General features: G+C 41.8%; 1 protein-coding gene across 6 annotated transcripts in view; it reads right to left on the bottom strand.

Annotated features, from left to right (window-relative positions):
* The window catches only part of DMD (dystrophin), a 3,186,583-nt gene that overhangs the window by 2,497,468 nt on the left and 676,634 nt on the right, over nt 1-12,481 (bottom strand). For all 6 annotated transcript variants that reach the window (XM_044284724.1, XM_044284721.1, XM_044284723.1 and 3 more), the window contains exon 4: nt 1,450-1,527. In XM_044284724.1, the coding sequence (XP_044140659.1) occupies nt 1,450-1,527 (78 nt within the window). The remainder of the gene's footprint in view (nt 1-1,449; nt 1,528-12,481) is intronic.

Raw genomic sequence — 12,481 nt, forward strand, 5'->3', positions numbered from 1 at the left:
TTTATCTTTTTCCATGCCTGTTTTAGGTATAGAAACTGGTCTAATAAAGAAAGGGAGCTGGTGTAGATTTACACAGGTGGCAAATTCACCGAAGTTATGTAGAGACAGCCGCCTCTACATAAATTCGGCACATCCACCTCCAGCTAAAGGAGTATTAAGAACAGTGTCTAAAACGCCGCTCTTAGTAAATGGCCCCAATAATTTGCCATTTTTTAACACAATTTTTTAGGTGCAAGGGAGATAAAAAATCTCCCTCTATGAAACTATTTACCATGCTTCATTTATAATATTTATATATCATTGTGGCCCCAGGGGTCAGGTGGAAAAAGAGGGTCATGTGAGCCTACAGTCTCAGCATCCATTGGAGCTTTTGTACTAACCTGACATTTTAGTGATAATAAACATATGGGGTAATTTATCAAACTGCTGCAAAGTAGAACTGGTTTAGTTGCCCATAGCAAAAAATCAGATTCCACATTTCATTTTTGGCAACTAAGCCAGTTCTACTTTACACCAGTTTGATAAATGACCCCAAAAATTGTCAAACCCAGGGAGTTGTTCAGTTCCAAATACTACTTGTAAGCTTTAGAGGGGAATAATATTGGCAGGTGGGGCACATATGAATGACCGCTAACCTGGTATAAAACAAAGGATAGAATACCAGCTTTTGAAAAAAAAATTATTGGTTTTAAATCTACTTTTATCTGACAAAATAGTATCATATGTGATGCAGCTAATGGGTGGAAACAGAAATACAGTACAAGGACAGTACAGACAGTACAGCATAGGGCCAAAATCTTAAGCCCTGATTTATCAAGATTGGCATGCATTACGCTGATCTTGATATCCTCTGCACCCACTCATGTTACACTTTCACCACGCTTTCTTTTCAGAAACTGGCGAGGGCAGTAGAAAAACACCAATCACAACTAAATTTAGTTACAATAGTGTATAAAACTGTGTTTTTGCAAAAATAAAAGCAAAGGAGAAGACTAATCTACCCCTTAGATTAAAGATTATGACCCTTTTCTGTATCTGTATCTGTTGTGATACAGTTTTTGCAAGGATTATTTGCAATACGTAACAGATTAAGGGGGGGGGGGGGATCAGAGACTGATGTTTTACACCACTCAGTGATATTCCCTGTGCTGCCTGGAGAATGCACCTAATTTATGATGAGATACACTCTTCATCATAAATTAGGTGCATCCTCCGGCTGTCTGTGCACCTAAATTTAAATCTATGCCAGCTCCTTAGCTCAGTCTTATTTTATGCTAGAAAACAGTTGTAAAATTTAGATGCATTGGCATTTAAAAAGTGACAAACCAGAGGGTTGCAATTACGAGAAAATTTGCTTAGGGCTACGATAAATTCTAACTATTGTATGGTAAGGAGTGGTACGCATCACCCTTCTGTTTCTAATCCTTGAAAACACAAGTTATTACTTACTTTATTTTTTTGCAAGATTTGAAGTGCTTTGTTGACATTGTTTAAAGCATGAACCCTTGTAGTGCCCTTTTCTTTTACCTATAAGAAACATAAAATACTGTTAAGCATAAAATCTGTTAATCTTAAATCATCTTCTCTAACTTTAAAATATATTTATATATATTATTAAGGTCTTAAGTGCAAGGTCTCTAACATCCACCAGCTCCGTGATGTCGTCATGGAGGAGTGGAAGAGGATTCCAGTGGCAACCTGTGAAGCTCTAGTGAACTCCATGCCCAAGAGAGTTAAGGCAGTGCTGAAAATTAATGGTGGCCACACAAAATATTGACACTTTGAGCACAATTTGGCCATTTTCACTTAGGGGTGTAGTCACTTTTGTTGCCAGGAGTTTAGACATTAATGGCTGAGTATTGAGTTATTTTGAGGGCACAGCAAATTTACACTGTTCTACAAGCTGTACACTGGCTACTTTAAATAGTGTCAAGATAGATAGATAGATAGATAGATAGATAGTTTCTGATTATAAAGGACAAGTGCTGTATCCTCTTTACTGTTTACTAGTACAACACATTGTACATTTGATAGCAGCCATATCTTTAATTATAGCTTGAATAGAAGAGCTACAGAGAATAACAGTCTCAAGCACAGTCGCAACTGTACATGCTGTTTCTGGTAACCAAACTGCTTCTGCTTATTTAGGCAAGTGATTGGTGGAGATCATCAATATCCAGGAAAATCAGTTTAAAGTATAACATGAGCTAATAGTGTTATTTGGCATTTTTATTATATGTCCTTATATAAACAGTAATACACTAAATGCAAATAAATTATTATAGTATTAAAATATATTTTCTAATATATAAAGCTGAGTGTATGTGTGTGTGTATGTCCGCTAAAGGAATCCTCACCGTCACATTTACAATCACAAAATTTGGCACACAGGTACATCAGGTGTCCGGGAAGGTTTTAGAACAGGTCTCTAGGACGTACCGTTCCTGAGATATTCCCCAAAAAATGCATGTCATTAAAAGCTTGGTCACATGACCCATATTAGCCAATAGAAGCTTCTCCAGCCTCCACATACAGTTTTACTCCAGGTTTTCATAACAACCCAGCCATTAATCTTCACTGCTATAGGTCAGTTTTAAAGGAAATCTGTCAACAGGATAATTGCTATTGAAGTAAAGCCATGGCCTAATAGCACTGAGTATTTCCAGTTGTGCTTTTGTTCCAGCAATAGATGTTTTTATCCTCTGAAAATCCAGTTTATTTGGTATGCAAATGAGCCAGTAAGGTGCCCAGAGAGGTGTCACTCTTGCTGGAAGGAGCCCAGACACCCCCCCTGCCTCAATGTGTCCTCAAAAGACAAACTTAAAAATCCTGCCCCAGGTCCCACTAAGCCACTCCCCTGATCTGGTTAGGCCACACCGCCCACTCCTTAGCCAACAGGGAATAAAAAATGAAGTTAAAAATAAACTTCTAGGTCCTTCTAGGCCACGCCCCCGATTCAGTTAGGCCATGTCCTTCTCACTCCTCAGCCGACAGGGATTGAAAATATGAAGTTCAAAATCAACTTCTGTCAGCTGCAGGGGGGGGGGGGGGCAGTGACTTTCTTCCTGCTACTCACGCTCAGACAGCACAGTGCTGCTTTATGAGAGTGAGCTGTTCAAAAGGACATCCTTGTATCCCTCCAGGCCCTACGCCAGACGGAGGACAGGGAGTGTGAAAGCCGGACTGTCTGGTCTAAAACTGGTCCTCTGGCCACCCAAGGGGCAGACTCCTGTGGAGGTCACAGTTAAGGGGATTGTCCGCTACGGAGGTCAGCGTTAAGGGGCAGATTGCTGTAAAGGCCACTGTTAAGGGGAGGGGCCTGGATCGTCCCTGGCCAACATTTTCCAGGTGTAGTCCCCCATACTGGAAAGAAGGGACAAACCCCAAAAAAGTGCAGAGTGTTTCACAGGAGAGGGATACGGAAGGACACCACCACTCAATGTGACACTTGCCCCGATCATCCGGGCCTCTGAGTTATCGATTGCTTCAGGGAGTATCACACTTCCATGGAGTACTACATTTTTATAATCCCCAACAGTCCCCTAGAGAACAAAAAAAACTATGGCTCTCAGACTTTGGATACCGGTACGTCCTAACTTTAAAACGCGATTGTGGCGGGGCAGGGGTTAATCGGAACAGTGGGCATTCTGTCACAATGCCGGGGGGGGTCATGTAACCCCCCCGCATTTGCGATCGCAGCAAACCGCAGGTCAATTCAGACCTGCGGTTTGCTGCGTTTCCGGTCCATTCGGGTCTCCGGTGACCCGATGAACCGGAAAAGGACGGTGATCGGTGGTGTGATTACACACCACCAATCACAGTCCGAGCATTTGGGGGATGCGGTGCTGGCCGTGGTGCTGATGGCTGCTGTCCATGGTGCTATTCGGTACTGGAGAGAGATGGGAGATTCAAACTCCCGGCACACCTCTCTCCCCTCCTCCTCCTGCTGCTGCACCTGCACAGTCCAGCACCGTCCTCACCAGCTCCTGCGATCCCCTCATCGGCACCCATCACCCTCCTGCACCCATCACCCTCCAGGTAGGTTAGGGTCAGTGAGGGAGAGGCACCATTAGGCAGGGATTTGTGAGAGTACCTCAGGGTACACTTACAAATTTTGTGTGTACGAGGGGGGAGATTCCCGTATTGAACCCCCAGAATGTCCCCCCTCTCTGGGTGTTAGCGGGAAACTCGTGTGAGACCCTATACACCCTCTGCTAGATAAGGGTTACCACCTATACATGGATAACTTTTATACAAGTATCCCCTTGTTCAGGTCCCTTGCCGCCAAATCCACGTCCGCTTGTGGGACCGTGCGGAAAAATCAACGCGGCCTCCCTACCTACCCCCTCCAGGTACCTATACCCAGGGGTGAGACCTGTGCCCTTACCAGTTGAGACCTGTTGCTGGTCAGGTATAAGGACATAAGGGATGTCCTTATACTGTCCAAAATTCATGGTAATAGCATCACCCCTGTCCCTGTGGGAGGTACCGCGGCAACGGTCCTCAAGCCCAATTGTATCATTGACTACAATCGGTATATGGGAGGAGTTGATCTCTCTGATCAAGTCCTCAAGCCATAAAATGCCATGTGCAAAACCCGGTCATGGTACAAAAAAGTTGCGGTCTACTTGGTACAGGTTGCCTTGTACATTGCTTTTGTACTATCTTGAAGCACTGGCAGCACAGGGACATTCCTCCAATTCTATGAGGCAGTCCTTTAAGGACCTGATCTTTTCAGACCGGGAATTGGAGGGGCCCGGATCGTCCCTGGCCAACATTTTCCAGGTGTAGTCCCCCATACTGGAAAGAAGGGACGAACCCCAAAAAAGTGCAGAGTGTGTCACAGGAGGGGGATGCGGAAGGACACCACCACTCAATGTGATACTTGCACCGATCATCCGGGCCTCTGCGTTATCGATTGCTTCAGGGAGTATCACACTTCCGTGGAGAACTACATTTTTATAATCCCCAACAGTCCCCTAGAGAACATAAAATACTATGGCTCTCAGACTTTGGATACACAGAAACAATTTTTTTTACCAAAAAATATTAGTTTTAGTGCAGGCGTCCTCAAACTGCGGCCCTCCAGATGTTGTAAAACTATAACTCCCAGCATGCCCAGACAACCCACAGCTATCAGCAGGGCATGGTGGGAATTGTAGTTTTACAACATCTGGAGGGCCGCAGTTTGAGGATGCCTGCTTAGTGTCTCCAAAGTCTGAGAGCCATACATATTGGGCATCGCAGCGTCCATAAAAATCTTCTCTATAAAATAACATTTAATCCAACCCCCCCGGATGAACAGCGTTAAAAAATAAAATGTGTAAAAAAAAGAATTTTTTTGTCACCTAACATCACAAAAAGTGTAATAGCGAGCGATCAAAATGTCATATGCACTCCCAATTAGTGCCAATAAAACCGCCATCTCATCCCGCATAAAATGAGCCCCTAACATTAGATAGTCACCCAACAAAACAAAAAAACAACTGTAGCTCCCAGGCTATGGAGGTACTAAAATGATAATATAGTGTAAAATCTAAATAAATTTTAAAATGTAGACATATTAGGTATCACCGCATCCGTAAGAATCTGCCCTATAAAAATAACATTTGACCAAACCCCTCAGATGAACAACGTTAAAAATATAAAATAAAAACGGGGCCAAAACACCCATTTTTGGGCAAAATTTCCATTTTTATCCTTTTTTCCGGTCATAAGGCAAGGGTTAACAGCCAAACAAAACTAAATATTTATTGCCCTGATTCTGTCGTTTGCATAAACACTCCATATGTGGTCATAAATGGCTATATAGCCACACGGCAGGGCATAGAACGAAGGGAACAGCATATGGTTTCTGGAAGGCAGATTTGGATGGACTGGTTTATTTACACCATGTCCCATTAGAAGCCCTCCTGATGGAGCCTAGACTAGAAACTCCAAAAAAGTGACCCCATCTAAGAAACTACACCCCTCAAGGTATTCAAAAGTTACTTTACAAACTTTGTTAACCCTTTAGGTGTTCCACAAAACTTAATAGTGAATGTATAAACAATTTTAGAATACATTTTTTTTGTTACCTTGCTTCAAAAAAGTGTAATATAGAGCAAAATCATATTTAGCCTAAAATAGTCCCAAAACAACAACCACCTTATCCCGTAGTTTCCTAGATGGGGTCACTTTTATGGAGTTTCTACTCTAGGGGTGCATCAGGGGGCTTGAAAGGTACATGGTGTAAATAAACCAGTCCAGCAAAATCTACCTTCCAAAAACCATATGGCGTTCCCCTTCTTCTCTGTCCTGCCGTTTAGCCAAATAGTAGTTTACAACCACATATGGGGTGTTTCTGCAAACTACAGAATCAAGGCAACCCATATTGAGTTTTGTTTGGCTGTTAACCCATTTTTTACAGTAATAAAGTAAGGTTAAAATGGAAAATGTTCCAAAAAATAGAAATTCCTAAATTGTTTCTCCATCTGCCATTAACTCTTGTGGAACACCTAAAGGGTTAACAAAGTTTGTAAACCCAGTTTTGAATACCTTGAGGGGTGTACTTTCTTAGATGGAGTCACTTTTTTGGAATTTCTAGTCTAGGGGTGCAACGGGGGACTTGAAATGGGACATGAAATAAACAAAACTAGTCCTGCAAAATCTGCCTTCCAAAACCCATATGGCGTTCCCCTCCTTCTATGTCCTCCCGTTTGGCCAAACAGTAAATTTGGACCACATATGGGGTGTTTTTGCAAACTACAGAATCAGTTAACCCTTACTTTATTACTGGAAAAAATGGGTTAAAATGGAAAGTTTTCCAACTAATCGAAATTCCAAAATTGTTTCTCCATCTGCTATTAACTCTTGTGGAACACCTAAAGGGTTAACAAAGTTTGTAAACCCAGTTTTGAATACCTTGAGGGGTGTACTTTCTTATATGGAGTCACTTTTTAAAATTTCTATTCTAGAGGTGCAAAGGGGAGCTGGAAGTGGGACATGGTATAAACAAAACCAATCCTGCAAAATCTGCCTTGCAAAAACCATATGGCGTTCCCCTCCTTCTATGTCCTCCTGTTTGGCCAAACAGTAGTTTAGGACAACATATTGTCACCGCCAGTTCTGTGAGAAGGTCTGACAGACGTCCTTCTCTACCTCTTGCATGATTGTTTTGGTTTTACCATCTCATTTCCTTCTCCCAGGTGTCACCTATTTAGACTAATCCTCTTTTTGTTATATTCCCTCCCATACTGCCTCACTTTGCGGTTTATACTACTTCCTGGATGAAGTGTTCACTGTTGGAGGCTTCTGCTGCTGCTTGTTCAGATAAGTCCTTTCATGTATTGTGTTTCCTTGCTGGCTTGATTCTAGGTGACCCTGACTCCCTCCGTATGAAGTGCAGGGGGCCGGTGGTTGTGTCCCCTTACTATTATAGAGTTTTCAGGTGTCACACAGTCTTAGGTACGTGGGCATACAATTGCCTACCCTTGAGACCCTTGTATGTGCTTAGCAGTCAGGGTGAGCTATTAGGGTTTTATAGGGGTCACCTATATGCTCCTTAGTTTGGGATCAAGCCAGTTGGATGTTTATCCATTACTTCCAGCTATCTGCAACATCATCCGTGACACATATGGGGTGTTTCTGCAAACTACAGAATCAGGGCAACCCATATTGAGTTTTGTTTGGCAGTTAACCCTTGCTTTGTTCCTGGAAAAAATGGATTGTATTGGAAAATCTTCCAAAAAATCAAAATTCTTAAATTTTATGTCCATTTGCCATGAAGTCTTGTGGAAGACCTAAAGGGTTAACAAAGTTTGTAAAATCGGTTTTGAATACCTTGAGGGGTATAGTTTCTAAAATGGGGTCAAGTAGGATTTGGAAAATTTCTGAAAAATTTGCTTCTAAACTTCTAAGCAATGTAACATTCCAAAAAATAAAATGGCTTTCACAAAATGATACAAACATGAAGTAGACATATGGGGAATGTAAAGTCATCACAATTTTTGGGAGTATTACTATGTATTACAGAAGTAGAGAAACTGAAACTTTGAAATTTTCAAATTTTTCCCAATTTTTGGTAAATGTGGTATTTTTTTATGCAAAAAAGTTTTTTTACCCAATTTTAGCAGTGTCATGAAGAACAATATGTAATGAAAGAATTTGCAAAATTGCGAATATATGACAAATATTATAAAAAATATTAGCTAAATATTGCAAATTTGAATTACTAGTGAGGGCCTGCTGCTGAGCTGACGATCAAAAAAATAACAAATTAGGGTTGAGGGTCTGCTCGTGAGCTGACTCTCTAAAACATTAGGGGCGAGGTCCTGCTGCTGATCTGACCATGGGAAAAAAATTATGGGGCGAGGGCCTGCTGCTGAGCTGACCATGGGAAAAAAATTATGGGGCGAGGGCCTGCTGCTGAGCTGACCATCGAAAAAATTAATGGTTGAAGGTCTGCTGCTGAGCTGACTCTCTAAAATATTAGAGGCGAGGGCCTGCTACTGATCTGACCAAGGAAAAAATTATGGTTGAGGGCCTGCTGCTGAGGTGACTATAGAAAGAATTATGGTTGAGGGCCTGCTGCTGAGATGACGATCTAAAACATTACGAGCGAGGGCAGCCTAATAAGCATGTTGATATGATGGAGGAGGAGGATGATAAAAGGCATATTGGACCATATACCCTTTTATGTGGTGGAAGGGGTACATGGGAATACAGTGTATTCAATAGAGATGGCCTTGCTGCGGTCATTTCGCGGCAAGCTTTGCTTGTTCGAGGTTTGACGAACAGGGAAACTTATGGCGATGTCCGCCGGCACCACATTCTTTGCATTGTACAGAACTTTGACCCATGACACATCCATCAGGTGGGACAGGACAGCCAATTGAGATGTTTCAACACATGGACACACCCCTTTCCCTATAAATAAACATGATCTGGCAGCCATTTTATATTCAGTTTTTTTGCCAGTGTAGGGAGAGGTTGCTGTGTGGAGCATGGACAGACTGTTAGTGACCCCTAACGCTAGCTAATAAGGCCCTACAAGTCCTTTTAAGGACTAGTATAGGTGTGCTATCGATAGATGTGACATACAAAGAGGTGTGATATACTTATAATATACTTTTTAACATAGAAAGTATATTATAGTGCATTTGTATTGTGCAGCAGTTGTGTGCGGTTTTCCTGCGATACAGCAGCTAGATAGAGGGACAAGCGCTATTGGATTACCTAATTGCAACTGGTGCGACATATCTGTTGCCCCCCAAAAAAGAACTTATTTAGGGGTGTTATATACCTATAATATACCTTATAACATAGAAAGTATATTATAGTGCATTTGTATTGTGCAGCAGTTGTCTGTGGTTCTACTGAGATACCGCAGCTAAATAGAGGGACAAACGCTATTGGAATAACTAATTGCAACTGGTGTTATATACCTGTCTGCCCCCCCCCCTAAAAAAAAATCTGAATGAGGGGTGTGATATACCTATAATATACCCTCTAACATAGAAAGTATATTATAGTGCATTTGTATTGTGCAGCAGTTGTGTGCCGTGCTGCTGTGATAACACAGCTGGATAGCTATTGTAATAGGTCATGGCAAATGGTGTGATATACCTGTTGCCCCCCCCCAAAAAAAACGGATTGAGGGGTGTGATATACCTATAATATACCTTGTAACATAGAAAGTAGATTATAGTGCATTTGTATTGTGCAGCAATTGTGATGCGGTTCTACTGAGATAACGCAGCTAGATAAAGGGACAAACTCTATTGGAATAACTAATTACAACTGGTGTGAGATACCTGTTTGCACCCCAAAAATTCTGATTGAGGGGTGTGATATACCTATTATATACCTTCTAACATAAAAAGTATATTATAGTGCATTTGCATTGTGCAGCAGTTGTGTGCGGTTCTGCTGAGATAACGCAGCTAGATATAGGGACAAATGCTATTGGAATAAATAATTGCAACAAGTGTGATATACCTGTTGCCCCAAACAAAATTGATAGAGGGGTGTGATATACCTATAATATACCTTATAACATAGAAAGTATATTATAGTGCATTTTTATTGTGTAGCAGTTGTGTGCGGTGCTGCTGAAATAACACAGCTAGATAGAGGGACAAAGGCTATTGGAATAACTAATTGAAACAGGTGTGATATACCTGTTTCCCCCCCCCCCCCCCTAAAAAAAGGGTGTGTATACAAACCGGATTCCAAAAAAGTTGGGACACTATACAAATCGTGAATAAAAACTGAATGCAATGATGTGGAAGTGCCAACTTCTAATATTTTATTCAGAATAGAACATAAATCACGGAACAAAAGTTTAAACTGAGAAAATGTCCTATTTTAAGGGAAATATATGTTGAATCAGAATTTCATGGTGTCAACAAATCCCCAAAAAGTTGGGACAAGTAGCAATAAGAGGCTGGAAAAAGTAAATTTGAGCATAACGAAGAGCTGGAAGACCAATTAACACTAATTAGGTCAATTGGCAACATGATTGGGTATAAAAAGAGCTTCTCAGAGTGGCAGTGTCTCTCAGAAGCCAAGATGGGTAAAGGATCACCAATTCCCACAATGTTGCGCAGAAAGATAGTGGAGCGATCTCAGAAAGGTGTTACCCAGTGAAAAAATTGCAAAGATTTTGCATCTATCATCATCAACTGTGCATAACATCATCCGAAGATTCAGAGAATCTGGAACAATCTCTGTGCGTAAGGGTCAAGGCCGTAAAACCATACTGGATGCCCGTGATCTCCGGGCCCTTAAACGAAACTGCACCACAAACAGGAATGCTACTGTAAAAGAAATCACAGAATAGGCTCAGGAATACTTCCAGAAACCATTGTCAGTGAACACAATCCACCGTGCCATCCGCCGTTGCCAGCTGAAACTCTACAGTGCAAAGAAGAAGCCACTTCTAAGCAAGATCCACAAGCTCAGGCGTTTTCACTGGGCCAGGGATCATTTAAAATGGAGTGTGGCAAAATAGAAGACTGTTCTGTGGTCAGAGGAGTCACGATTCAAAGTTCTTTTTAGAAATCTGGGACGCCATGTCATCCAGACCAAAGAGGACAAGGACAACCCAAGTTGTTATCAACGCTCAGTTCAGAAGCCTGCATCTCTGATGGTATGGGGTTGCATGAGTGCATGTGGCATGGGCAGCTTGCATGTCTGGAAAGGCACCATCAATGCAGAAAAATATATTCAGGTTCTAGAACAACATATGCTCCCATCCAGACGTCATCTCTTTCAGGGAAGACCCTGCATTTTTCAACAAGATAATGCCAGACCACATTCTGCATCAATCACAACATAATGGCTGCGTAGGAGAAGGATCCGGGTACTGAAATGTCCAGTCTGCAGTCCAGATCGTTCACCTATAGAGAACATTTGGCGCATCATAAAGAGGAAGGTGCAACAAAGAAGGCCCAAGACGATTGAACAGTTAGAGGCCTGTATTAGACAAGAATATGAGAGCATTCCTATTTCTAAAGTTGAGAAACTGGTCTCCTCGGTCCCCAGACGTCTGTTGAGGGCTGTAAGAAGAAGGGGAGATGCCACACAGTGGTGAAAATGGCCTTGTAACAACTTTTTGGGGATTTGTTGACACCATGAAATTCTGATTCAACATATTTTCCACTTAAAATGGTACATTTTCTCAGTTTAAACTTTTGTTCCGTGATTTATGTTCTATTCTGAATAAAATATTAGAAGTTGGCACCTCCACATCATTGCATTCAGTTTTTATTCACGATTTGTATAGGGAGTGCAGAATTATTAGGCAAATTAGTATTTTGACCACATCATCCTCTTTATGCATGTTGTCTTACTCCAAGCTGTATAGGCTCGAAAGCCTACTACCAATTAAGCATATTAGGTGATGTTCATCTCTGTAATGAGAAGGGGTGTGGTCTAATGACATCAACACCCTATATCAGGTGTGCATAAATATTAGGCAACTTCCTTTTCTTTGGCAAAATGGGTCAAAAGAAGGACTTGACAGGCTCAGAAAAGTCAAAAATAGTGAGATATCTTGCAGAGGGATGCAGCACTCTTAAAATTGCAAAGCTTCTGAAGCGTGATCATCGAACAATCAAGCGTTTCATTCAAAATAGTCAACAGGGTCGCAAAAAGCGTGTGGAAAAACCAAGGTGCAAAAAAACTGCCCATGAACTGAGAAAAGTCAAGCGTGCAGCTGCCAAGATGCCACTTGCCACCAGTTTGGCCATATTTCAGAGCTGCAACATCACTGGAGTGCCCAAAAGCACAAGGTGTGCAATACTCAGAGACATGGCCAAGGTAAGAAAGGCTGAAAGACGACCACCACTGAACAAGACACACAAGCTGAAACGTCAAGACTGGGCCAAGAAATATCTCAAGACTGATTTTTCTAAGGTTTTATGGACTGATGAAATGAGAGTGAGTCTTGATGGGCCAGATGGATGGGCCCGTGGCTGGATTGGTAAAGGGCAGAGAG

Source organism: Bufo gargarizans, chromosome 3, assembly GCF_014858855.1.
Source record: "Bufo gargarizans isolate SCDJY-AF-19 chromosome 3, ASM1485885v1, whole genome shotgun sequence".
Taxonomy (NCBI): domain Eukaryota; kingdom Metazoa; phylum Chordata; class Amphibia; order Anura; family Bufonidae; genus Bufo; species Bufo gargarizans.